The following is a 27,234-nucleotide window of genomic DNA, read 5'->3' on the forward strand; positions in this document are numbered from 1 at the left end:
TGGGTCACAAAAAGTACACGCCAAGGTGTCGTTTCTATGGTACCGACCGAAACTCGCGAACTTAAAAGCGCGGGGTATTGGTTGCCAAGTGACGTTTGGAAAACCACGGCTGCTAGATTGGTCTAATCGCTCAAAGTCCTAGCAGTGATAGCGTTGTGGGTAGAGTTAGACTTGCCAGGTCGCTCAAGCGGTCATTGACCGCAAAATCATTTTGAGCTAATGATAAGAATTCAATGTCCAGCCAGTAACTTATTTTTTTGATTTCAAATTGTTTTTATTCGCAGTTACAATGTAAATTGAAATATAGACCATCTGCACGAAGCAGCCATCTTGGAGGTTTTTTTTTTTATTGTACTAAACAATGAATGCACAACTGGTGTACATGTACTCATTCGTATCCACGTGGAACCAAAAACCGTACCACCAAGATGGCAGTCATAAAAATCGTCTCTTCCAAAGTCAAAGGTCACAAAAACCAAAGTACTTTTTGAAGCCCTTGAACGTTTGATCACCCATAATTTTCATTCATTAAAATTGCGGAGCGTGGGGATTCACTTTGAAGTCTACAGCTGTTAATTTCATTTGCAGCAACCATTCCGTAATTGAATTTACTGGGCTGTTTAAGCGTTTGATCTTGTCGGAACTTTTGCTTAAAAAATCAGGTTACATTTGTCACACAATGTTGCTTCCAATAGCTTCAAGCTCCATTGCCTTTTCATCTAAAAATGCAAAAAATCTGCTGCGAAAGCTTCTAAACATTTACTCTACAAGCCAACGAGACCGGTACACCAAGAATTGTCAGTAAATCACGCTACACACTAAATATAATCAATATTAATTAATAATTGAATTAGTTGAGATCATACTGAATATATTTCCAACTATAATAGATGTACTTTCACCAGAGATACTTGTACTTCAAATATTATAAACATCAACAGTAAACATCGATTAAAATAATTCGTAACTTTTCTGAAATCTCAGGGTAAATCTGGTTTATCATAGAAAGTATATCAAATCTGGTTTATCATAGAAAGTAAATCAAATCCACACATAAATTTGTCTATCATTTGCTTCACCGAACAAAGTATTTGTTCCCATCTGTTCTAATTTATATAATTTCTATTAATAATAACATGTGATTACTAAAGAGAATAAATATGTGCTCAACCGGTTTTAAACAAGTACGTTTGTAATCGCCCCAGGCCATTATCCGCGACCAGGCTCCTAGCCGGTTTAAAACATACTTGTTTAAAACCAACCAAGCATATATTTATTCCCATTCATAAATACCTTTTGGTGAAAAAACCAAAACAAGTCAGAGATTCACAATTTTCTAATAATTTTGTTCAACAATTTTACCTCATGTTTTGTAAACCATTCCTTTTGCCATGTCTATGGTACGTGCCTCACGCGGGTAGTGCTAAAACTCTCTTTTTATGGAGATTGGTGTTCGCGGGGCCTGTACTGCACGATGTGGTGCAGTGGTGCAGGAATTAAGTGTTTAAATCCAGTCTGTGTTTTAAACCACCCATGTGACAGGCTCTCGACCAATAGGATTGGGCAAACTATCTTAGGTATTTATGAATGTAAAATAATACCATTTATGCACAATACATCTTACTTGTTATCCTCTACGTTAATATTTTCCTTAATCATTGGTATTTTGTTCACATTAAATTTCAATGTGCGAGCATGAAAGAATTTTTTTTACACACAAGTGAAATGTTGCATAAAGGGGGGGGGGACCTTTTCCAAAAGCAATGTTAAAGATCTTGCAAGAGCCCAAAAAGTTGGTCCCTACTTGTTATAAGCATAAGCACATTTAAATTTGTACAAAGTGAACGCAAAATTTATCTTAACAGTAAGATAATCAAATGGAGAAAAAAACAATTTTCCAGCTTGCAAGAGATGAATCCATTAGTTCCGTAAACTAACAATTGTTTACACTGAGTGATACCAAGACGATGGTGCAAGTAAAGAAAATGTGACAAAATCAAATATCAGTGTTCATCACTGAATACCGACCTCAAATACCATTAACTTAATACTACAATTTACCAATAATTGTTTGATTTTACCCCAATTTTGAAGTGATGACAACTAAATTAGGTGCGAATCCACTGTGAAGCAATGAATTAAGGCACTTTACTTCTTGCGCTTGTCCTGTGATTGAAAAAAAAATACAAACAGTTCAATAAATCATAATTAATTTTTAAGTCATTTTCACATAGGTCGTGTGTAGGGGTCTCCAAGCATGCGCATTCCCTGGGCTATTGCACGGAACGTTGTACAATAAACAGTGATCGTTTCACACAATCGTTTGTCACGAATAATGATGTGCATCGCGTCAGTTCGACAAGGCCAACCCGACCCAAAGAATTAGAGATACAAACCTAATCGGAACCGAAACCGATCTTAACTCCCTCAAACCGACCCGACCTGACCCGACAAAAAATAAGGTAAACTGTCAAAAATATTGCATCACCTGAATTTCTCAACTGTTTCGGTTTATTTCGTTTTTTTCAAAAGATGGCTAAACCGACCCGACCCGAAAATGTTAATGCAAATCAAAACAAATTTCAAGTTTTGGTTTATGTTTTTTGTGGTTTCTGTTTTAACAATGGATATGTGAAATATGGTTCGTGGCAATATTGTGTAGAAGAGTGTGATTGCACAGCTGTCTAATTTTAAGTGTTGCAAAAAGCAAACAGGTAGTCGAATAGACCGTGGCAAAAGCCACGGTCTATTACATCTGAACAGATTCATTGATTACTTAGGCAAGACAACTGCATCTTGACCTCTAGATTTTGACCAATCAGTGGGTGCTTTCTATGTCGGGCCTTCGGTCATTCACCTTTGTCGCTTCTAGACATAGATAAAAATAACCCCGCTAGACACAGCAACAAAGGCTTTGGTCACGTACGCGCGCGGCTGTTGTTGCATTACAAAACACTGGATTCGAATTGACCAATCACAGTTTTAGTCCTGATTTGGGAATGAAATGACGTCACGATTTAGTAAAGTTGACTCCGATTGGCTGGCGCGCGGCTTGCATATATCTGCACGTTTAGACATATCAGACGTTATACAGTAGACTTGGCTCCCTGGATAACGGGTGATACTCAGACTAGCAAACGGGTTGGTGAATATAAAAACTAAATCTGAGGTTAGGCAAAGTTTACTAAAGTGAACCTACATGTCAGTATACAAGTTCACGTTTGGACATTTTGTTTTGCCATCAGTTTCTTGCACACTCACTCTTCCTTTCAAAGTACAAACAATTTTCTGACCTTGTTGTTGCTGTTCATGGCCATGATGATCATCAGCTGGCGGAAAATATTGATGAAGTCCAGAAACAGATCCACGCTGTGCCTAATACCAGGTCAAAAAAGGGGAATAAAAAGAAAGGAATAATATTCAACGTCGTTGAGAATGATAACACAATGCCTTAAGCCAAACAATGAAAACAATCTTACATTAGATTATAACGTCAAGTGACCCCCAGGCTGCACTTCTGCTATTGACCTTCCTAAAGGCTCATAGCCTTTGAGAAAGATCATTTGTCTTTTTCAGAAAGGTCTTGCTTAAGACTGAAAAGTTAGGCCAGCTAATTTGTTGAATTGTATAGTTCAGGCCAATACAGTCAGTTAGCACTTTTGCAGCAGTTTAATTCATTTTGATCTTCTCAAATCTTCTGAAATCCTTGTAAAATCCTTTTTGCAGAATACCAAAGGAACATGCTGTGAACTCCAAATCTTAATTTACTTATTCATTCAGTTCTACAGTTTCATAATTCAAGAACACAGTTATTACAAAAGTGACTTTTTCTACAAATTAATGATACCATACTTTGAAGAGGTTTGAGCTCCAAGGAAAGTATAAGTGGATGGGTTTTACATTTGCCAATCCTTCAAACTCCTCCTGAACTCTTTACAGACAGAAATTAAAAATTTTGGGGGTTATTCTGGTTGGACGTACCAGATGTAGTCTTTGTCTCCGTTGTTGCACTTCTCCACAATGAGCTGAGTGTCAAACAGCACAAATCCCATGAAGACGGCCAGGCACAGATACATCTCAACCTGTTTAAGAATTACCAAACAGTTAGCTCATGTAAACAGCTTCAGGAGTAGTACAGTAGGTAGCCTATAAGAAACCTTACTGCCTATGATTGGAAGCATCCACACCCAACTTAGCCAACAGCTGGCTCATCTAGTTTAGAAGAAAGAGTCAGAACCAGTCTGGCATACCCACTGAGCCAATGGACTCTGTGCTCAAGTAACCCCTCAACAGCAAAATGTGAGGAAGATTAAGGACACTTGAGAGCTACGGTCGCTATGAGTCATTGCACCTATGCTAACAAGTGTTTTTCTATGACACTGCTATAGATTGGTGCACATTCTTATGAAACTTAGTTTTGCAAGATCAACACCATGTACACCACATGTGAACTCTACGCCATATGAACCAGTGCATGCATGCGTCATGTCCTCTGTCCCCCAACTGTCATGAGTGGTCACACATGGCCATGTACCGTTCCCGTACAGATTCCATTGCCTCAAAATGGAATGTACTGCAAGGATGCAAAACATTGTCAGCAAAAGGCTCCAAATGGAACAAGCCTTACAGCTGTTTAATCTGTTTACAGCACAGAGCAAATAGGAGTGGCTCAATTAACTGCTTCTGTTTTCTTGGCTTGCACTGCAGTGCACAACAGATCACACTAGATCAAATTAGGTTTTTGCCCTTCACTGACAAATAAACACTGTATACTCAGTGTGTGACCTCCCGAGTGAAAGTTGGAAAAAATCACTCGGGTGGGACTCGAACCCATGACCTCCTGCTTTCTAGTGCAGATGTCTTACCACTCGACCACCGAGCTCTCCCTTGGGTGACAGCATCCTATTATTTGAGGTTTGTGTTACATGTGTAACCATGGTTGTGCAATGACCAACTTTGAAAGGATATACTGATGTGTTAAACCAGCGAATTGGAGAGTAAACTCACTCTGAAGATGACAGTAGATCCCATGAAGATGTTTAGCAGAGACATCAGCATCAGGATGGACAGGCCAGACATCAGGGTGCCTACGGGAAAATGGCAATTGCAAAGTAGTCATCTTGAAAGCTATGTATTTTTCATTCTCAGTTTAGCCACAATATGAAGCCATGGGTCAACAGCAGCAAATTTTATGAAATTTAATGCAATGGCGAAACTCGACTTGCACCACAATTTATTGCGTAAGCTACGCAACATTGCACATATCGCCGCATTTCTGTTATGACACATTTCACACAGGGTTGTTTGATTTATATCATTTGATTTAAAGCAATTGAAAACTTTTTAAAAATAAAATCATTTAAACTATATCAAACATTCTTTTAAGTAGTACAAATTACATGCTGATTAAGTGCTAAAGAATTTCACTAAAACCATTGTGCTCTATGTCTCCAGTCCTTGCAGTTGGTACAGTTTCATTGGCTACACTGTTATCATTGATACATGTACATGTACATTGTGGCAAATTGCTGAATGCTGATTCATGCATTGAGATCCAAGACACGTCTCACACATTCAGAAAGAGTATCTTAAAGAAGTAACACATTAGCCCTAACTCCCCAGCCTAATTTACTAGGAATCGTACCCATTCTGGCAAATTCCAACACCCACATGGGAAATCGCACACACACACTGTTGGACTTAGTTTCTGGAGGTATGCCAAACCCAATGTAAAAGACCATCTGTTTTGGGGTACTGTACCTATCCCAACAGATTTAAACAAAACCTGCTGTTGAGCTTTGATGGGTTGAGTTCGGCTAGGGTTAAGTTTTTTCCAGCCAAAAAAACCTCTTATTTTGGTACATTTACAGAGCAACTGCGCATCAAAATTTGTTGCTGAAGTCCTACGTAGGACGTTAGCTACCTAGTGTTTCGTAAAATTGGCCTCTGAACTTTATTACAACTTTTTGTAACACTCTACAAAGGTAGCTTCTGAAGGTTGTAAGGAACACCACACCGAGTTTTCATTATGACACAAGATCCATGAAAGTTGGCCATGTTACTCACCTCCGAGGAACAAGAAGCTACGTCGTTCAGACCAAAGAGCGGCCAATGTGAAACATCCAAAGATGACGCACGTCCCCAAGAAAGCTGTTGGGATAATCCTGAAAAAAAAAAGAAAGAACGTATTGATGAACAAAACTGATCAAATTCTACATTGTGACTTGTGCACAGTTGTCCACCAGCAGCAAAGTCTCTAAATGCAATTATGACTGTATCACAAGACTGTTGTAAGACTTAAGTAAAGTGTTAATAAAAACAAAGACTTTCATACTTAGAAGTGATATATAAATTGTGCAGATTCGGCACTTTACTCTTGAGTCCCAATGAAAGGAAGTGAGTCTGAATCCCAAGCCCAAGAAGCCAACATTGAGTAATGGCTGTTTATCGGAACCAGGTACTTAAGTACCCGACCGCAGATGTCAGCAACTGGTTCCAGATTATGAAATCGAGTACCCGTATCCAACTTATACATATTATATTACTTTGTAACTTCTCAGACAATAAAAAGAAAGGTTTTGAATTTTTATTTGTGGACAATTTTCAAAATGAAAACCAGGCTACACGGAAAACAAAACAGATTCACATTGATGACACTTGCGGAAATGCACCGGATTCATTTTGATTTTTATCAGTGGCTACACAGGCAGGGGACTCATGCCCCTATGTTTTTCTTTACTTGTTCGTCCCCTTCACGAAACCTTGAAATTAGGCTCTGCAGAGTATTGTGGGTAGGTCACCTGCCATAATGGAGGTAAGTGGATTATGACATATTTGTCCAAAATTTGAGATAAAAAGGAAAAGTACACACACATGTATGGTGCCAATAGGTTATTTTACAATTTTGAACAAAAATTACGAAATTTGGAGGAAAAACAATTGCTGAATAATGTACATATGCATATCTTGGGCATTGTTCATGCACACCCAGAAGTGCTATGTATCCAATGACAGCGACAAAATTAAAGGTACCGGCGCCCTTAGATAGGGTGGTGGGGGAGGAGCAAAGTTTTAAATTTTACTCACTGGATGTCGATCTTTGCCACAACCTGCATGAGAGGACCCAGGCTAAGACCTAAAAAACAAAAATGGAGAAATTTTCATGGTGGCACTTTATTTTCATAGTTCAGTATTAGGTCAATTGTGCAATGTAAAATCAAGAACAATTCCACATGTGCTCATTACCTCAAGTAAAAGCATTCTTTTTTTTTCATGATGAATCCTTTAAATCAACTGTAGTTTACCTAGTGTCATCTATATCTATGTAAAGTAAAAGTGTCTTGGATCGTCCTTCCCGAATCCTTTAACATCCTCTAACATGCCAGGATCAAGGTTAGCCATGCCGAATGACTTGGCTACGGCTTGAAATAACATGTGCGCCTATGGAAGCCGCTACCTAGTGGCTGCAGCCATTTCCCATAGACTTTTGTATTACTGCCAGCCACAGCCAAGTAACTTGGACACAAGCTTACTTTAAAATGATCTGAATGTTACTAATAAGTGCAGGCATGATATTTGACCATCAGGAAAAAAATATGAAAATGTGTCCTGCAGACACCCCCCCCCCCAAAGTTTAATATGCTGAAATTGAAGGGGGGATGAAAGAATTCAAAGAAATCCTATTAAAAGCTGTCATGACTGCAATGTCACTTCTGTGCTTGTGTGAGTCGACAACTGATGCTGCACCAATCAATAAACTTAATTTTTATGTTTGAACATGAGCGTGCACATCATCAAACTGTCACTGTACAAACAATCACCAATATTACCGATTCCCCTTAGAGTTGTTTCATGTCATCACACGTCAATCAAAAGTCGCCACAGGTCAATTATAAGTCAATCACAAATCAGTGTCTCAAGTTAATTGATAATCTATTTTTTATGTGAAAATAACAATCCGTTTTTCATTGTTCATCCTGACTGGTGCATAATCTTTGATCGACCCGTGATTAACGAACTTGACATGTGAATAACTTGATCAATAACTCAGTCATAAATAAAACACAAGAAGCCAACCTGTGAAGAAGGCGAATCCTGACAGGAGTCCAAGGCGTTTCCCTTGATTGGTGCCGTCATCTTTGGTGAGAGCCAGCCAAATCAGGAGTCCCAAGCCCGCAATTGATGTCAGGAAACCCGCCTAATAACATTTTTAAAAAAAAACCTCATTGAACTTTTACACCGATGCAATTCGATGCGATTGGAGAGAATAACTTAAGAGAAGTTTGAGAACACACTGCTTACGATAATTATACCATACTGACTGAAGCATAGATTTAAACACTTCCGGCCTTTCTTGACATTATTGATGTAGTCACTTAACATGGTGTATCTGCAAATTCCTTCCGAGTTACCCATGGGGATGACCTTGCTGTGCCATGTTGTTACCCACGGTGCCTTAATTTGTAGCCTTAAGCCTTTCAGAATTGAGATTTATACGTTGCGTTGCTAGAATTTATAATGTTCGTACTATACCTCTGTCTTCCCTTTTACAACATAAAAAATACACGTATTTTTTTGCCAAAAAAACGAGCCTTTCGGAGTTTCCATATTGTAGAGGCATTGCGCAGTCCTGAAAAAAAAGTCTGTACTTGACGCGATGTGCAGGAAATTATGCGAGTGCAAATAGTGCGTGCAGCCTTTGAAGTACACACGCAGTACATTCTGAATAGTATGGCCAGAACTAGAAGGAACGTGCACTTAACCCATGGAGTTGAGGGTGGTTGGCAGCTTGCTAAATTACCCATCAATCATTATAACCAAGCATTCTGTCTGATATCGTAACATCTCAATAAGGTCTTCCAATTATTTTGGTTGCTAGAGTCAGCTAATATTGGCATCGGCAAGACAACAGCAAAGACAAGTTGTGCAACACTTTTGTAAACTGGGAAAATTCTCTCCCTGAAGTAAGCATGCTGATTACTGTTTTCAGTTGCTCAGTTAGTAAAAACAGCAGTGCCATGAAATTGGGCCCAAATTATTATTACAAGCACTTGCGGCTATTCTTTTTAGCTGCACTTCAGTTGCGGATGTGCACAAACTTTATAGAATTTATTAACAATAGAGCTGAGAGCTAAGACCTAATGACATAATGGCTTTGTGTACATATGTGATGCGATCAAGCTAAATGTTTCGTTTGTCGACCCTGGTCACAAAAATTTTATTACAGATTTGAAAAGAACAAAATCTCAGCCTTACTGATGTAAAAACCGCATGCTGATGCCATCTTTAGTTAAAAAATTATGGAAGTCAGAACGCCAAGCAATGTGATGAAGTGATGTTATGAAGTGGACCCATATATATCCAAATAAAAATTCCTGACAAACGACTCATTTCCTATGGGAGCAAAGTCGGGATGCCAGACAAAGTAGGGACCGTCTTCCACATAGGAAAGCGCACATGTAAACACAGCGTGCATCATTAGGTCTCAGACCTATTGTTTGGATGGGGATTGACTACCTGTAAGATTCCAGTAAAGAGATGTACATAGGCTCCTGCTGCTGCAGCCAGCATGGCGATGGCCAGACAGCTGTAGACATTCTTCAGATGTGAGCGTGTGGACTTGTTCCTGTGGGAGTTAATAAGAAGGGAAATAATGAGTACAGGAAATGGTACAGGGAGACATTCCCACAGACTTGTGCACAAAAAAATCCTAACTTTAACCCTACCAGAACTTAACTCATCAAACCCCAACGGCATTTTTTTTTTATCTGTCAGGATGGGTACAGTACCCCTAAACTGACAGTCTTTTACATTGGGTTGGCACACCTCCAGAATCAAAGTCAGAAATATGTACATGTATGTGCAGTTTCCATGGTGTTGGAATTTGTCGGGATGGGTATGGTTCCTAGAAAATCATGCTAAGGAGTTGGGGTTATTGACCCCTAGCCCTTACCTTACCTTACCCTCGCCAAACTTTGTAAATTTGAGTTATGAATCACCAGGAATTGGTTAAGCTTATGTTTGACAGCAAAATTAGGCCTAGAAATAGGACTTCAAATGTTAGGGAGACATTGAAATGTATCTCTAATCTACCCTGTCTTCCTAAGATGTAACTTTTGATGATAAAGTGTCACCCTAAGGGTACATTTACAGGAATATTGTTAAAAGTGGTGGGCAGCCATTTTAGTCAGGCAAAATCAAATGGAATAGTATCGGAATAACGTTGAGGATAGATAACAGAGCGAACGGTAAGTTTGCATGGTCAGGATAACAGCAAGGTAAGTTGGCGGAGACACCTTGTGAGATAAATCTCTTTTGTGAGTATATGACGGTTCTTAGAAGAACCGGTTTTTAACTCAGTTTCCTGACGACGGAGTATGCTGTCCGAAACGTTCAGTTAAAAACCTTTTTTTCTCAAAGCCATCATATCACACACTCACAAAAGAGATTAATTTCACATGGTGTCTCGGCAAACTTACCTTGCAGATAACAGCTTGCATGTTACATGTAATTATCAATGATAATGCTTGAACTTTAATGTTATATGTGTTATTTTACCAACTACCAAATCATTTCACCACTAATTACACTTATTACAATACACCTAATACAATACACTTATTACAATACAGTTACACGTACATAGTCTGCAATTACACATGTACTAAGACAATATCAACTTGGAAAGTTTGTGCAAGTGCAAGATTGGTGAAAAATGTCTCGAAGTTGTGGAGTTATGGCCTGAGTTTTGCACTTGGGAATACATGTCAATTTGCAATTCTGAACGCATGGACTTACAATTGTGAAAAGTCAGTCAGAGCTGACATTTTAATCTTGCGCTTCCCAAAGAGAGCATCCATCTTGGTTATCTGCTAGTTTTCTGCACAATAAAACAAATTCCTGAAGATCCTTAACGATTTTCTCCTGGAAAGCAAAGAAACCAAAAATACATTAAAAATCTCTTCTATTGTATGACATGATTTTTCTCACCTCATGTGACACTTATGGGTAACAAAAACGTGGTCCATGCATGGTTTGTATAAATGTAATCTTCTTAGTTCAGAAGTATTGGACTTCACTATATCTACCGACAAAACTGTTGTCGATAACAAACATTTTGGTCCCAACTGTTAGGCATTGCTGCATAACTGTTTGAGTGCTTTCTTTGTTTTAGGGCCTACTGTACTTTTCAACCTTTAATTTAATTCATGAATATTTGTTGTATATATTAAGTAGTACCAACTACCATGGTTGACAATATGGTCAAACGCCATACATTTTGCATTTGATGCAGTAAATTACATGTATAGGCACTATTGTACTTGTCGTGTCGCTTCAGTGATTTTGCATAAATCATGATAAAGGCACAGACATGCCACTGTCATTGACAGAGATATTCACCCGAGAGCAAATATGGCGAACGGCTTTCCTTCTTGTTGTCCACATCACCAAAGCGATAAAAGCAAAGAGGGGGGGGGGGGGGGGGGGGTGGTGGGGGTGGTAAGGGGGATATCTCCCCCCCCCCCAATATTTTGTAAAGACTGCCCTTTTCCATCAATGCCCTTTTTCACCACCAATTAAGCCCACACCCCCTGCAATATTTGTAAAGGGCGCCCCTCTTTTGTAAACAAGTGCCGTTTAGCCCTTTTTTTGCAAACAAGTACCCTTTTCTTTTGGTATACTGAAAAGTACATCTAGTAAGGCACCTGGGGTCCCTTCTAATTCTGAAAAACAAAAAGTTGATTACTTTTTTAATATCAAAAATCTGAATATTTTTTATGTACAAAGAATTTTTTATCCCATAGTTAGTGCTGAAAATGTTTTTAACGAAAACATGGATCTGCGGTTTATTTCTGGACACAAGGAATATGTAAACCAAATTTCAGTTTCCACCATCAGGTCAGGTAAAAATATGAAAAAATGTTTTAGAATTTTTTTCGCTATGGACTATGGTAGAAGAATTAATACCCTGGACGTCAGTCGTAATGCAATGAAGACGTGGTCCAACCTGGGCTAGGCACATAGCTAAATTTAGGGGCCTGACGATACAAAGAGTCCCGTTTTTTAGGGACTTTTGGAATCTAGTAAAAAATTAGCTTCAGTAACTCCAGCTTAACAAGCTCATCAGGAATTCACATGTAACGCTGGAGACAGATGTACGTTGTAAAAGTGAGATCGTAAGAGACCCTTAAAAAACAGCCTCCACGAAATGGTCCGTTTTTCCCTCCAGGCTCCACAAAATGGTCCTTTTTCCCTCTATCCCAACCCAGATTCCATTAAACATACAGTCAGCAACATGCACTCAGTCATTCACAATGCTAATTATCGAATTCAAACAGAACAAAAGTTACTAAAAGATGAAAAATAATGATGATTTCAGTGGCTCTGCTTCAGAAAAATCGTCGAGTGCTGCACTGTCATGGCCGGCTGTGGTGTGGTTATTGCGTGCTTGAGCCGATCAGCCAATCAGATTAATCCTTGATTATTCATGCTGAGTAGGACATCTAACACTACAGCCGTCGGGTCATGGCCAATGGACTGTACTGTGTACATGCAGAATGTACTAATACTGAGTAATAGCTATACTGACCCGACAGTTGTTGGATGTCCTACTAATTTTTGTTAAGCTGGAGTTACTCAGTCAAGTTACAGTCGTTTTCCTAGTTCCGGATTTTTCCTAGTTCCGGATCGCTTCAAATAAAAACCTACCTCTTTTGGATTAGTCTCCGATAAAACAAATTCTGATGGAGTGCATTTTGAAAAGGAATATGTAAGTTTCTTGATACCCAAAGATCGTTTTCGATAAAATCCTTAGAAAAAGAATTTTGGCCAGATTTCAGACTCACACTTTGACATGTTTGGACGGTTTAAAGAAAATCACGGCAGCTGCGAATCGACGATAAATTTTCTCCTCAGTATATCTCTCGTACCGTGTGGTTTCGAATATTTTTTTCATTCACTACAATCTTCCATCGAATGTTTGTTCAATCAAAATAAGTTGTAGCGTCTCTAACATTTGAAAATTTGCCAACGAATGACCGTATGCTTTTGCCTAGCCCGACTGCGTCTGGCCGTACAGTACTATCGCAAGCTCTGTAGTACGGCCAGACGCCCGATGCTTCCACAGAGACTGAATTTTGTTGGCCGCCGATGTAGCGATTTTGCTACATCTTTCGATCGCGATTATCTTTTCATCCAGGACACATATTTCCAAAGTTAAGGTTCGTAGTCGTAGAGCAACTCATACCTTTTCGAAAAAACGTTGTTTGGTCTCAATATTTTCATCCATCTGGCCACAAAACGAATTTCAGTCATCAGATTCCACAAATATCGTCCCCCATGCGATCCCCCATGCGATTTTAAAATGGCGGCCGCGCTGTAATGTATGCAATATGCAGGCGCGCCCGCGCAAACTCGTGAATATGCATAACAGTCTGTGACGTATGACCTCGTGTTTTTGTACGTACGGCCCCGCCGCACGCACGTCCAAAAACACGAGGTCATACGTCACAGACTGTTATGCATATTCATTAGTTTGCGCGGGCGCGCCTGCATATTGCATACATTACAGCGCGGCCGCCATTTTGAAATCGCATGGGGGATCGCATGGGGGACGATATTTGTGGAATCTGATGACTGAAATTCGTTTTGTGGCCAGATGGATGAAAATATTGAGACCAAACAACGTTTTTTCGAAAAGGTATGAGTTGCTCTACGACTACGAACCTTAACTTTGGAAATATGTGTCCTGGATGAAAAGATAATCGCGATCGAAAGATGTAGCAAAATCGCTACATCGGCGGCCAACAAAATTCAGTCTCTGTGGAAGCATCGGGCGTCTGGCCGTACTACAGAGCTTGCGATAGTACTGTACGGCCAGACGCAGTCGGGCTAGCTTTTGCCTAGTTCCAGATCGCGTGTACACTTATGACCCAACTACACGCGCGTTAATCGATTTTGTGTGACGTATTCTGTGCCGTGTGCAAGGTTTTCGGTCCGTGCGTGAGTTCGTGCCGTTGCGCTGCAGACAAAAGTTTCAACATTATTTACGTTAATTCTCTTTTGAAAATTTGCTGGAATGCTCTTGAATTAACTATTTTTGGAAAATTAAATAGGCTAATACTTTATCAGAAAATGTGCTTGATTTGGGGTGGTTCTGGCTGAAAACTTGATTTTCCCGCGTCATTTTTTTTTCGCGCGAATCAGTTTTTGATCGATTCGGAACTGATTGAACCGATCCGGAACTAGGAAAAGCGGCATCGGTACTTTTGACGTCGTAAAGTCACAATAAAAAAAGCTTAAATTTTGAAAATTATTTTGTAGTATCTCCATCACTCAAGGTAAACTTTTAAACCAATGTCACTTGAATTCGTGGAGTAGTTGAGCCGAAAGCAGCCTGAATGATGTTTGCTATCCGGAACTAGGAAAACGACTGTAGTATTAGTATTAATTAGTAAAAAATATCTACAACATTACTGATTACTACTCCAGCAGTAATCAATATATGTCGATTTCTGCTGAGCATTAGAGCTGGAGTTACTCAAGCTAGCCCGAATAATGAATCAATCATTGACTGATTGATGTCATGTTCGCTATCCGGAACTATGAAAACGACTGTCATGACTGTGTAAAACCATTGCAATGTCCTTGCCAAATCATACGATTACGAACTTACCAGCAGTGACCAGGGTTTTCCAACAATATGGCTGCAAATCAACGTTACAATTTTTATTGAAACAGAATTACAATATGTGCACAAACTACTAGAACACTAAAATACATGAAATAAGGCTGAAAAATCCAGAACTAATCTATAAATCTCACCCAATTTTTCCTCACGTAGTTCACTCGAAAACGGTAAATTCCAGGTTGCTAAGATTTGATCATATACTTGGTACGGCGTCTTTCATTATCTTACCGAATGCTGACATCATTTACACCATCTACATGTTTTCTATGGCAAAGGTTAAACACAGCGCCACCAACGTTGTGTTTTTTTATACACGTGTATTAGTTTATGACATGTATGACTCAACTTTATTTGGCGGGGCATTAGATCATTTCTAAAAGGGGAATTCTCCTTTTAAGTAGGCCTAGAAAGGGACATATTTTACTTTATTATTTGATAATGGAACCTCTGTTGTCTCTGTGTCGTTCGAAGTTATCTAAAGGAATGGTTTGGCGTTGTTCAAAACAGTTACAATTTTGTGAAAGGTACGCCTCTAGAGCTGGTGATGGTTTAGACCCGTGATAACGTGGCGTTGTATATACACGTTCACGGGTCTAGTGATGGTCATAAAATTATATTTAACTAATTAGTCCCACTAACTGGGGCGCTAGAACTCTTTTTTTTTTACATTTGGGATGTTGGTCTGTCGTACTAGTACGACAAACCAACATCCCATTTTTGACATTTGGGATGTTGGTCTACGCATGGAGAAATAAAACACGGTCGTATGATAAACCATTTTATTTCTCCATGGATAAACATCCCATTTTTGACATTTGGGATGTTGGTCAGTCGGACTAGTAGTAGTAGTACTAGTAGTACAAAAAAACATCATCCCAAATTTCAAAAAAGGATTGCAGCGCCCCAGTTTAATAGTGGGACTATATTTAACTCAGTTGTGTTGGGTAAACTTGACTTTGAGGAAAAATCTGGACTGTTTTTTTTTTCACTTAATATTCACCACGAAAGATTACTAGGGAAAATCAAAAGGTCGTGTGGATGACTGTGACAAAAAAAAATTACTGCTTCTTTTTTTTGACAAACTCGCAGCAAATTTTGCCTGAAAATTACAGGAACAGCCTACAGAAACAGAAAATTCAATGTTTCCTGGCTATAACTAAGTAAGTATCTTCCATGGTGAATATCAAGTGAAAAAATAGTGTCTTGTGGTTTGCAATACGGAGGAAGTCCAGAATTCGAGCCAAATTTGTGGGGTTAACTGGAACGTGATGTAACTTGGACATTTGGGTCTTGCACAAGTATTCTAGAACAACGTACTGTAAGAAGGGACCCATAGGTGGCCCATATAGTTGTAGAACTAGTAGCACAAGTAGCTAGCCTTATAAATAGTGGTAAAAATACACTGCCTCGGCATCAATATCCTGGGCCTCGCTGCCACTGGGAACAGGTCAAACGTGGAAAATTAATATATTCGGCTTTGAAATCACTAAGCTTAAATTTATTGTTGGTTTGGAGACCTGTGTAACTTGTAAGAAGATTAACATGATTAAGTTCGGCATTCCAAGATGTCAAGTTTCTATGTAATTTTGAGAACTTTGTCTGAAAACTTCCGCCGGAAACCACAAAACTAGGTATCTGGAAAAAGCCGAAATAAACATCCATGCTTCCAAGCCCCCAAAAAGTTTTAAAACGGTCAAAATTTTAAGCCTAAACAGTAAAAGAGCATCCAGTTTTCCACCACAAGTGGCAAAGTGGCCAGGATACAGAGCCAGTCTGGCTATAGTAATGTGGCCCCACATTTTGGGGGCTAAACGTGGCATATTGTCTGTTTCCACAAATGACAAAAAGTGTGGGTTTTTTTTGGGGGGGGGGGGGCCTTTCAGATATTGCTTGGGCCACGTTAGTTATCGTTTGCAGGTTAGGTTTGTGCCTGCAGAATAAATAAAAAAGAAAGAAAAAAGTACAAGCTGCTGCAAATGCTTACATAAGCCTGAACCTGTTTTGTTCCTGGCCAAATCTCGCTGGGCCCCCAACCCCCCTAGCCCCCGCTCAATGTTGTCTCTCATTGCGCGGTGTGTGCTCCATCCGCTGAAGAGAACAACGTTGGCCGGGGGAGTTGGTGACCGTTGGAGGCTAAGGTTATTTCCAAGTGTCCCAACCATTTTGGCCGGGATTGTAGCAAGGCCACAACTTTGGTTGGGACGGCCCCCAACCATTTAGCAGGTGCCTTCTAATATCGGGTCTTTGGTTGTATTACAAAAACGTGGCATCCAAATTTACCAATCAATAGCTTTATTCCACATTTCTGATCGAAATGAAGTCACACTTGAACTAGGCTTGGACGGTACTTCGGTATTACTGGATAGTCACATTTTTTTTAATACCGATCAATACCGACTAATGATTCATGAATACCGAAACACCGGTGAACTCGGTATGAAATTTCAATACCACAGTTTTCTTCCTTGGTTTTTAGAATCTTTGCAAATACCTTTCAAACAGAAAGAGAATTCTCTTTCACATGTTTGTGGTTCCACTGCCATCCAGTTTCATGTCTGCATTGTCAATTATACAGTTAAAAGATAAGACGCAATTGTCAAGCGAGACTTCTAGTGTGAATTGGGATGTAACAATCCCACATAGTTGTAATGGGTTGAAGACCGAGACAGTACGGGCTTGAAACAAAGAGATTCAGACCCGGCTCATAAGGTAGTTATTTTAACTTGGATTAATCCAACCTGAGCGGCATTTCTTCACCCACTCTTACGTCTTACCTAGTCATTTTTCTTATTGTTCATGCAGATGGAGGTGGCTATTTCAGTCAGTGTTGAACCGACATCGGCCAGTCCAGCTCTCCCCGAACCGAGGCTTATGGTCATTGAGGATCCTTACACGCCCTCTATACCGATCCTGGTTTGTAGGACTCTGTGGTCTCAGTGGAGGGGGTGTGTTACTGTCTGCCATGCCGTGTGTACCAGTTGGCAGCAATGAAAAACCGTCCGCGCAAAGCACATCGGCATCACTTCAGGTATGGAGGATTCAAAATTCAATTAATATGACTTTAATATGATAAGCATTTCGACTTACTCTTTCTACCTTATGCCATTTTTAATATCAGCTTCTGCTCTTTCGAACACAATTTTACTGTGAATACTCGATGCTTCCTGAGAATTTATGCAAAGAAAATGATTGGCTTACTTGGATGGGACTCGAACCCATGACCTCTTTCTCGCTTGCGAAGGTGAGCTTGGCAATGCCAATAAGCCTCTGTACTGGCACTTTGTTTACGTGTGTGCTTTCCTATGGTGCTCAGAGGACTGTGGGCCCCCACTGGCTCCATAGGAAAGTGCACATGGAAACAAAGTGCGACGTCATCAGTACAGAGGCTTATTCATTTCTGATGATGTTGAAAACTATTGATGAGATCTGAGGCCTATCATCATCATCATCAGTCTCCAAATCCAGCTATCGGACATTGAGCCACCCACGCCAACCGATCAGTCGAGATGAGCCACAGGGCAGGGGCTGATCATGTAAAAAACTATTGATGAGATACGCCCATGCAGTCGATTTTTTTTTTTAATATCTTGGTAACACATCTCACAGCAGCCCCTGGCTTTTTCTCTTTTTTTTGTAATTCACTATGTTTCCATTTTTTATATTTCTAATTTTAATATTTTCCATTCCTTCTGTTTTACTAACACTTGTGCTGTATAGCATTTGTTTGGTTATTTGAAGTAAGACGTTAGTTTGACTTGATCGCATAGCCTAGCATTGAATTCTTGTAATTTCTTTTTTACATATAATTCAATCCACAGAGTAATGCAGGATCCTTGACTCATCGTGAACTTATCAAGAATGCTGCCGCTATAGCTGTGGACTCGTCCTGTATACTACTCACGCATGCCGCGCTAGCTGCTATATCACTACATAAGGAATATTCCGAGGTAAGCTTTCCATTTCAGTCCTGGGCCAAATGTCACAGGAAGTCAGGTTGGCGTAGCGGTACTTTCCTTGCCTTCCACTGCTGTGACCGGGGTTCGATTCCTGCCTGGATTTTCGCCCATCCTGTGATCAGTAATGCATGCCTTACACTAGTGGAATATTTAAAATGTGTGTATAGCTTTATTCCTTCAATATTTCTGAGATACTTGTATAAAATATTAATGTTCGTTGTATGTTTCACCAATGCACTTTTCCTTATGACTTTAACTTTAGTTTATTTAATAATTTGTATAGTGTGCAGGGCCCCAGTGGAAACCAGTTTTTATCCGATTGGGCATACCCTGGGTAAATAAATGTAATAAATAAATAAATATGTGGAATGGGTTTTCTATTCAGTCCCTACTTGATTCCGTGAATTTTCCTCAGAATATTCTGCTAGGGTTTTCCTCCCACCTCTAAAACTGTATTTTCTTCACATTGCCTTCTCTTACTGGGAACCATGGGAAACCACTAGATTTCACTTCAAGGGCTACCCAGTTAAATAAGAAAAAAATAGCAACCTGCACAGAAATTTGCTCAGAATATCGGAAAATAATTTCTTAGCATAAACAGGCCTAGGTTACCAGCAAAAGTCCCATAATGATACCCATGCCGAGCCCTGGATGTTATTTGACAGCATCCTACCTATACGACAGCATCCCACCTATCTCATGCAACTTCAGTAGCACAACGCAGACAAACTTATCTGGATAATTTTTAGGGCTTATTTTATTGTGAACACAATTTGTTTTTTTTCTTTACCTTTTGTCTCCCCTGGTAAAGTAATTGCAGTTCCACTTCCTAGAACATGTAATTTGATCTTTGAACGCTATTGCCAACCATGGAGGCTGTATACTGTTTGACCCTGTCATTGAGCATGAGAACTGAGCAAAGTGCATGTGTGTCTGATTGCTCTCTTCTTAACTGCATGAACTGAATACAGTCATTATACCGGTAGCTCCATGATACAGTGTAGCATGTCTTCCTAGGATCTGTAGTCTAGTAGAGTAAGTTGGTGAGTTTTTGTCATGTTTTCATTGATTAAACTGTGTAGCCAAATAACATTTCAGCATTCCATATCTACCGAGCTCTAGGCTCATAACATGGGAAATTCGCTAGTAGAGCTGTTACGAGGTCCCTGACCTATCCAGCGATGCTTTCCATGTATAGGGCCAATACATACAGCAAAGGATCCACCCATAAGAATACAATCAAGTTGAACCAGATAATTAAAAAGAGCGGTTTTTTTTTTTTCGGATCAAACCTTGAGTCAGTTCACTTTCGTGCCGAGTATACCAGCCTTTAAGGGATCCTTTTAAGAATGCCTTAAATGCAATATTGTGCTTGAGTTTCTTTAAATGTGAAATGTTTGTTACAACCAGGAATTTTAGCCGTTGCCATCAAGTTTAAATTGGCTAGTGTTTCTCCCCCCTACTTCTATTGTTTTTTTTTTCAATGAAAACTTTTCCTTAATTTGCTTCTGGCCTCAATGAATTGAAAGTCAAATAAGTTTTTGCGTTCCCCAATTCATGAACACTCTGGCCAGCCATCACGACATTATATTTAAGTAGCTTAATTACAGCCACATTTTCCCCTGGCCCCTCTTCTTCCACCCCCACTCCCCCCCCCCCAAAAAAAACTCATTGTTTTTCTGACCAGTGTACAAAATGTGCTATGACCAACTTATCTGATAACAGGATAATTGTTGCAGGGCTGCTTATCATTGTTCGTGCCAAGAGGCCTGGTTTAGATAACCTGTAAAATCATTACTCCCATGGGCGTAGCGAGGGGGGGGGGGCAAGGGGGGCGCTTGCCCCCCCCCCCCCCCCCCCCGGAAAAGGGGGGAAGAAAAAAAAAAAAGAAAAAAGAGAGAAAAAACAGAAAAGAAAAAGAGGCGCGAAGTCATAGTGGTGTAAATTTAATGAGTTGGGGGGGGGGGGGCAAAATGTCTCTGCCCCCGTCTAAAACTGAGAAATCGAGAATTCGTTCAGAAATACAAGAATTTTTTGGGAAAAATATGTTTTTGCCCCCCTCTAGAAACAATCCTGGCGACGCCCATGATTACTCCCCCCCCCCCCCCATTTCTTTATTACTGATCAGAGTCCTTCACCACAACACCATTTTGAGTAGATTATTTAAACTTGTCAACATATTCTTTGTCAGATTGTAGTTTGCCTTTTACATATACATTTGGCTTTAGTCAATCCTACTAAGTACTATGTTGACTATAGGTAGACTAGACTTCTCTGTTTATAGTTTTAGCCTTGGCCTGATGATCTGGATATTGAATTTATTTTCTGTTCACAACTTTTCCTTTTGGTTTAAAAGTTAAATCTGATTGGAGTCTGTCATTAACCGACCATTTATCATATTTAATTTAATTATCTAAACAGAAGCAGAGGTTCTCAGTCACATGTTTTACTGTGATCAATGCTTTCCAAGTACATGTACGAGCTCACAAAATTATTGTGTTGATTTGGAGCATTCTTTCTTGGTCTGTGATTTTGTTGATTGTTGTATAAACCATGTCACATCTTGTTTCAGATGGTGAATATATTGAGACTGCTTCTAGAGGAGCATGCCCAGTTTGTTGGTCCACCATCACAGGAGGATGACCTGTGGCAGGACATCATCCGCCAACGGGTAGAAATTGAGGATAACATACGAGCAATTGAGGTACATGTATAGCCTGGGGGGGGGGGGGGGGGGGGGGGGGGGGGGGGGGGGGGGGGCCATGAAACCCAGTCGGCCCCCCAGTTGCCCCCCCCCCCCCCCCCACTGAGATTTTGAGTTTCTAAAAAAATTATCATTGATTTACATGATGCCCCCCATGAAATGTTCCAGCGCCCCCCCCCCCCCCCCCCCCCCCCACTGAAAAATTACTGGCTACGTACGCCACTGTGTATAGCTGTACAAAAACAATGAAATTTTGTTTTCTTTTTTCTTTTCTTTTTTACACTCTTTAGGCAAATCTCAGTAACTGATAACCAGTCACGAGTGGTATTACATTTTTGATGGTAGCCAGGTGGTTTTTTAACCCTAACTCACTGGTGTCTGTTTCTAAGTACTGGACCAATTTCACCATAATCCATCACTGACCCTGCTTCAAAGAATGCATAAGGACCAAATCCGCTGAAATCCACCACAACAGTGACAGCACCACTGGATTTTGCTGGACTTGGTGCAGATGGCTTTCCTACCAAAATCCCCCAAGGGGAAATGGATTTTGATGGATTTGGTGTGGTTTAGGGTTGAAGAAAATTTCCAAGCTGAAGAAAAACCACGTCAAAAACTTTGTTGTTATTTGGCTAACAGGATGCAAACGTGATGTTAACATCAGCTATCTTGGTTGTTGAACGTGCAGCTGAAGCAGCATATCAAGCAGGTAACTGGACAGTATTAACTTTTGTTGGATTAATACTGCGGAAATAAATAAACCTGAAACCTGAACCTGAAACCTGAGTATGATATGATTGAAGTTTCATACTTTTCAAGTAAAGTGTTAATGTTAAATGGGTACTAACATTTTCAATGGGTAACATGAACTCGGTGTCCGAAAAATGGTCTTCACTGCAACCTCAAAGCTTGCAAATACTTAACCCTAAAAGGGCGGGGGGGGGGGGGGGTGGCACAATCCGCTCTCCCCCCCCCCCCAACTTTGTCTGTGTTAGCCTTGAATTTTTTTTTTCGCGACCCGAGCTGTTTTGACTTTTTAGCCTCGAGCCTTGTGCATCTTTGGATACCAAAAACATAAAATTTGGACCAGGGGTTGCCGTGCAGCAAAAATTTTTCCGATCGTTACTATGTCCTCATAAATATTCAGTCACTTATATGCTTTAGAAAATGTTCCAAAAAGGCTCCAGTTTCTGGTCTGCGTGTGCGTCGCCGTAGCCATGCGCGTCGGCAAAATTAAAACTTTTTTTTCTCTCAATGTAAGATGATGTCTCAAAACTGCTAGACTCACTGGTTTGACTGGAATCCTGCTGCTGCACAATTTTAACTTGTTTTCAGATGGGGTTACGATCGAGTATAAGCTTTAGGTGGCCTCTCTGGGCACCCATACATTTTGCACTTAATTTAATCGACACCATTTGCAGTCATCAGGCGAAATTTGAAGAGGAAAAAAAAGTATTAAAAAAAAAAGCAGCGTCGCCGCACCACTTTTGGGGCAAGCTCCATACCAGAAACTGAAGACTTTTTTTGGCCTTATGCTTGTTGGTTGGGTGGTTGTAAGAGCATGACTTAATTGGCAGTATTATTTGTCTCGGTCACAGAATGTCACTTAATTATGATTTTGTGAAAAAAAATTATGCAAAGTTTGAGAATAATGATCTTTAGCAAATATATGTACATGTACATGTAGAGATATATTAGAGTAATGTACTATACAAAGATCAAAAATTGTCATAAGCTGACACCATTTTTTTTGTTTTTGCCTCTCCACATTTAAGATGCTGAGCTTTCAGCCTTGACTGCTGGTCAACATCTCCAACTGGTTCAGGCCCAGCTAGGTGCAGCTAGAAAAGTCTCCCAGAAGGCCAAGGAGGAGCTGACTAACATTCAGGCCCAGACTATCAAAAAAGAAGGAGACGGGGAACAAGACGGAAGCTGAGAAGATGCCCAAAGTTGATGCAAGTGATGAAGAAAAAACAGAAGATCGTTGTGAGTAGTGTAAGGAGAATGCACGGATGATGACAAAGAAGGTATGATTGGGGGCGTGGTATCTTCATCCCACCCTAAATCCGTTGGAGTCTTCCTCTTTGGTATGATTATATTTATTGTGTTGAAGATTGAAGCAATAGACCGTGTCAGACATGTTTGACAGCATGAATTACAACACAAAGTCAAATGAAAAAGAAAAACACATCAACATTAAACACTCAGATTCAAATAAATAAATAAAACCAGAATTGAGAAAACAAACCTACAAAAAAGATAATGTAAATAACATCATCTTTTCTACACAACATGTATATCTCTTGAAATAATGTTTAGATGTGTTTACATTATCGTTTGAGTTGGGCATACATGAACAAACATGACAAAAATGCCAGTTGCCTGTTGGCGTGGCCTCCCGTTGACATGGTCTATAGCACAATATCTGCATTATTTTGTACTCCTACATGAATATGTGACCTGCTCTGTAAAAATGTGTCTGTTGTTGCAAAACTCCTGTTTTGAGTGATCTACATTAATGAAATGGGAATGAAATTAAGCTTTCATTTGGTGTATCATGGACATCTCTAGGATATTTATTGTATTGCTGTGCTTGTTTCATTATTTCCAATTTTTACAAAGCTAGAAACGTCTCAATGGAGAAAAAGGGTTTGAAAAATGACACATATACTGTAACTAACCAGGAAGACACCAAAAATTCCTCGTTTTGTTAGTCTTTTTCGTAAAATATTTAAATTTCTTTGTAGGACATTTACTAAAACTATCAAACGGCCAAAATTTAACAAAAAACAAAAACCCAAATTTTGATCACATTTTCGGTTTCCATTTCAAAATGGCAAAAGCTTGAATTCAAATTATGCGACATCAGACTCATTTTTTTGCAGAGCGGGTCACATATGCCTGCTTTGTCAAAATCTAAATTGACAGAGAATTCCAAAAATATCAGGTATTCATTTTGTCCATATTTGACTTTATGTCATTGAACTTATGGTCATCTTTTATTTGACAGAAATATGTGTCAGAAAGTGACCAAAAATCGAAACAGAATCCATCCAATTTCGATTTATGCACTAGTCTGGCTGAAGATTTTAAGAGTTGACTCAACAATGCATGAACGTTGAGTTGTGTGATTGACTTTTCAAAAGTTAAATGACATGTTAAAGGCGAAAATACTAAGGGCCAAATAATAAGACAGACAAAAATGGGTTTACCGTTAAATCTGAGTTGCCTTTACGCGGATAATTTGGGTCAAACTGAAGGTCTGGGTCAAATGAAATCCACATAATGCATCAAAGGTTAAACATCTCAAAACAAAGAAAAGTTTTTAAAAAAATGTATAGACAATTCCCACATGTATGTAGAATTCAAGCAAGCAAATTATGTAATGGATAAGCTTGGGCAATTTCTGGTTGGAATCGAATACAATCGATGCCAAAGTTTTTAGGAACAATTCCCATTTTCTCATGAATAGTTCAAGCCACTTTAAAACAATATTATGTCGCTCAACATGTCCGTAATGTCGGCAAATTGTCATTTTTCAAACGATTACCTCCTTTAAATGGCACTCTTAATATAGCGATTCAGTATTCATTTGTGAAATTTTAGAGGTTTTTTCTAACAGCCTTTTTAAGTTAATTTTACGGGGAAAAAATGGATTCGATGCAATGGAATCATGACTTCTGTTCGGAATCAGAATCAATTCTTTTAAAAAACCCGGAATTTTAAGCCCAGTTCCGTAAACTGTGTTCCAGTAGACCTTTTGGTCTATCATTGATGATAAATAGGTTCCAAAACCGTTCCATAAAGCTTGCTCACAGCCAACACCTTTTTACATGGAGCCACATGATTAACTTAGGCCAGGTGGTTGGGAAATGTTGCTCTGCTATCTTTGAGTACATACAGATGTAATGTAATAAGTCTTTTAGCAAGAAAGAGAGGATGACACATAAACAATGCATTGCTGGCTGGAGATGTGGGTTTAATCTACGTTTCGAGGTAGTGAAACTGCTCCGAAACTGCTCTTCAGGAATCTATATAAGTCACAAAACAACCAAACATCAGTGTGACAGAACTTAAACAAAATGAACTTAAACGTCAATAACAGATCTTAAACAAGGGGGATAATTGTTGTGATTGAATGCAGCCAAAAGGGATTACGAATTTAGAAAAGGGGCATGTGAAGGAACGGTAAACGAGTGGTGGGTGTGTGTTGTGTTGACAAGTGGAAGTAATTGAAAGTCATGTCCGTTGCAAGCGGAGAGTAGGAGACAAGGCAGTTTAATACGGAGTGTCATGGCCTAGCGGTTAAGAGCACCGGACTCATGCTCTGGTGTTTTATTAGAGGCAACAGTTGGTTGGGTTCGAGCCCAGCGGGTTTTGTGTCCTTAAAGCAAGACAAGTAACCATCGGATGGGACCTTCCGATGGGACGTAAAGCCGGAGGTCCCGTGTAATGCAATGCACTAAAAGAACCCTAAGAGAAGGGGTTAGCGCTTTGCCCGGTGTACTTTCTGGCCTCCTGTATAAACTTCCACGCGGAGTATTAAGAAGAAGAACCAACCAAGAACCGAGTAACTAGAGTGGAAAGGAAGATGACAAAGGACTATTGAACCACAGAGAAAGGGCACACAGGGAGGCTCACATTGTCACAACCCTAGGTGTCAAGCGGGGAGCTGGGTAGGGTTAAGTGTGTTATTGTTTGATGTTCATCCCAGCTGGTTCTGTTGTGTTGAGTTAGCGCATCCATATGGAGGTAGAGTTATTTCTGAGAGTTTGCAAAGTTGGGTGGAGTCGGTGGTGATTTGTTCAATAGCGAAAATTTGCATGTGAGAAATGTTGTGGTCTGAGAGATAAGTGCTTGATGGTGGTTTTCAGTATTTCAGATACAATGTTGTCAGTTTTATTGTGGACCTGAAAACAGTGCGAACACACCACAAGGTTTATTACTTTGACCATACAGATCACAGTATATCAATGACCTGATCTGGTATAGTGACGAAAGGTTTGCACTGAAAATTCCCTCCGTTAGTACAGAAACGATACATTTTAAACTAAGTAGATTGTACATGTAGTTATTATCAGGAGGTTGATCTTTTCAATCTGATCCAGGCGCCACGTTTACTCAATTCTGTATGTGGCTTGATGTCAGTGCTAAAAAATAGTGAACGTTTATTTGCCGGGGCCCGACCGTACCCACGGCGCGGGCAGGTGGGTAAACTGTTCAAATTTGATACATGTACATGTATAGTATATTTGTTTATGACACAAGCGTGTTTTTTTCTTTGAACGAGGGTAATGATTAGAGTTGTACACAGGGATTAGGGTTTAATTTAATGTAACTCTGTGACTTCGCGACTGTATGGCAACCCGCGTCGTGGAATACGAGTTCAATTTCGTTGTATTTACATTGTACATATTATTATGTGCATAAGTACAAGTATGCAATGGAAAGACCTTATAGGCTTTAACTGTGATCATCAACCGTATCGCTAACTACGTTGGCAGTGCACACCCGACGTACGGTCGTACGCCCAGCCGTACTTGCAACGCACACAGTCTGTCGTTTATTAACATATATTTACATAAAGATTTACATATCAAAGTTAACACGCACGCGCAACGTGGTGGTCAAAACAGCACTTCCCGTGCTCGTTTCGCCGTTTAAAGGATACTGTGATTGCAGCAATACATGGTGTTGAAGACAACCCAAAGGAAATTAATCAATAGCATACTTACCTGGCTCAGGAGACACCGTGATCAAGTAGGCGGTTCTCCCAAGGCGAGGCCTTGCCATTGCACTTCGGCGGGTTGACCCTTGCGATCGGCGTTCGACCACACGTTCGTGCATTTTTCCCTAGCGTCCATTGGATGAAACCCTGTGACGTC

The 27,234-nt window shown here is 39.9% G+C and overlaps 2 protein-coding genes and 1 non-coding gene across 3 annotated transcripts; 2 read left to right on the forward strand and 1 right to left on the reverse strand.

Moving 5' to 3' along the window:
- Positions 1 to 249: 249 nt before the first annotated feature.
- On the reverse strand, positions 250 to 14,947 carry LOC119741065 (probable Bax inhibitor 1). Its single transcript, XM_038216714.1, has 10 exons — positions 14,824 to 14,947; positions 10,798 to 10,923; positions 9,517 to 9,625; positions 8,077 to 8,197; positions 7,087 to 7,135; positions 6,067 to 6,164; positions 5,008 to 5,087; positions 3,982 to 4,082; positions 3,294 to 3,375; positions 250 to 2,166 (listed from the first exon to the last, which is right to left on the reverse strand). The coding sequence occupies exons 2-10, from the start codon at positions 10,857 to 10,859 to the stop codon at positions 2,149 to 2,151; spliced, it is 720 nt and encodes a 239-aa protein (XP_038072642.1). The 5' UTR covers positions 10,860 to 10,923; positions 14,824 to 14,947; the 3' UTR covers positions 250 to 2,148.
- Positions 14,948 to 15,002: 55 nt separating this feature from the next.
- Positions 15,003 to 24,117, forward strand: LOC119741064 (diablo homolog, mitochondrial-like). Its single transcript, XM_038216713.1, has 6 exons — positions 15,003 to 15,213; positions 17,492 to 17,717; positions 18,508 to 18,636; positions 21,218 to 21,349; positions 21,989 to 22,058; positions 23,125 to 24,117. The coding sequence occupies exons 1-6, from the start codon at positions 15,128 to 15,130 to the stop codon at positions 23,283 to 23,285; spliced, it is 804 nt and encodes a 267-aa protein (XP_038072641.1). The 5' UTR covers positions 15,003 to 15,127; the 3' UTR covers positions 23,286 to 24,117.
- A 2,959-nt stretch (positions 24,118 to 27,076) lies between these two features.
- LOC119742217 lies at positions 27,077 to 27,234 on the forward strand. Its single transcript, XR_005272840.1, has one exon. It is a non-coding gene; the product is annotated as a U1 spliceosomal RNA (small nuclear RNA).

The sequence above is a fragment of the Patiria miniata genome, unplaced genomic scaffold (genome assembly GCF_015706575.1).
Source record: "Patiria miniata isolate m_02_andy unplaced genomic scaffold, ASM1570657v1 HiC_scaffold_5, whole genome shotgun sequence".
Classification (NCBI taxonomy): domain Eukaryota; kingdom Metazoa; phylum Echinodermata; class Asteroidea; order Valvatida; family Asterinidae; genus Patiria; species Patiria miniata.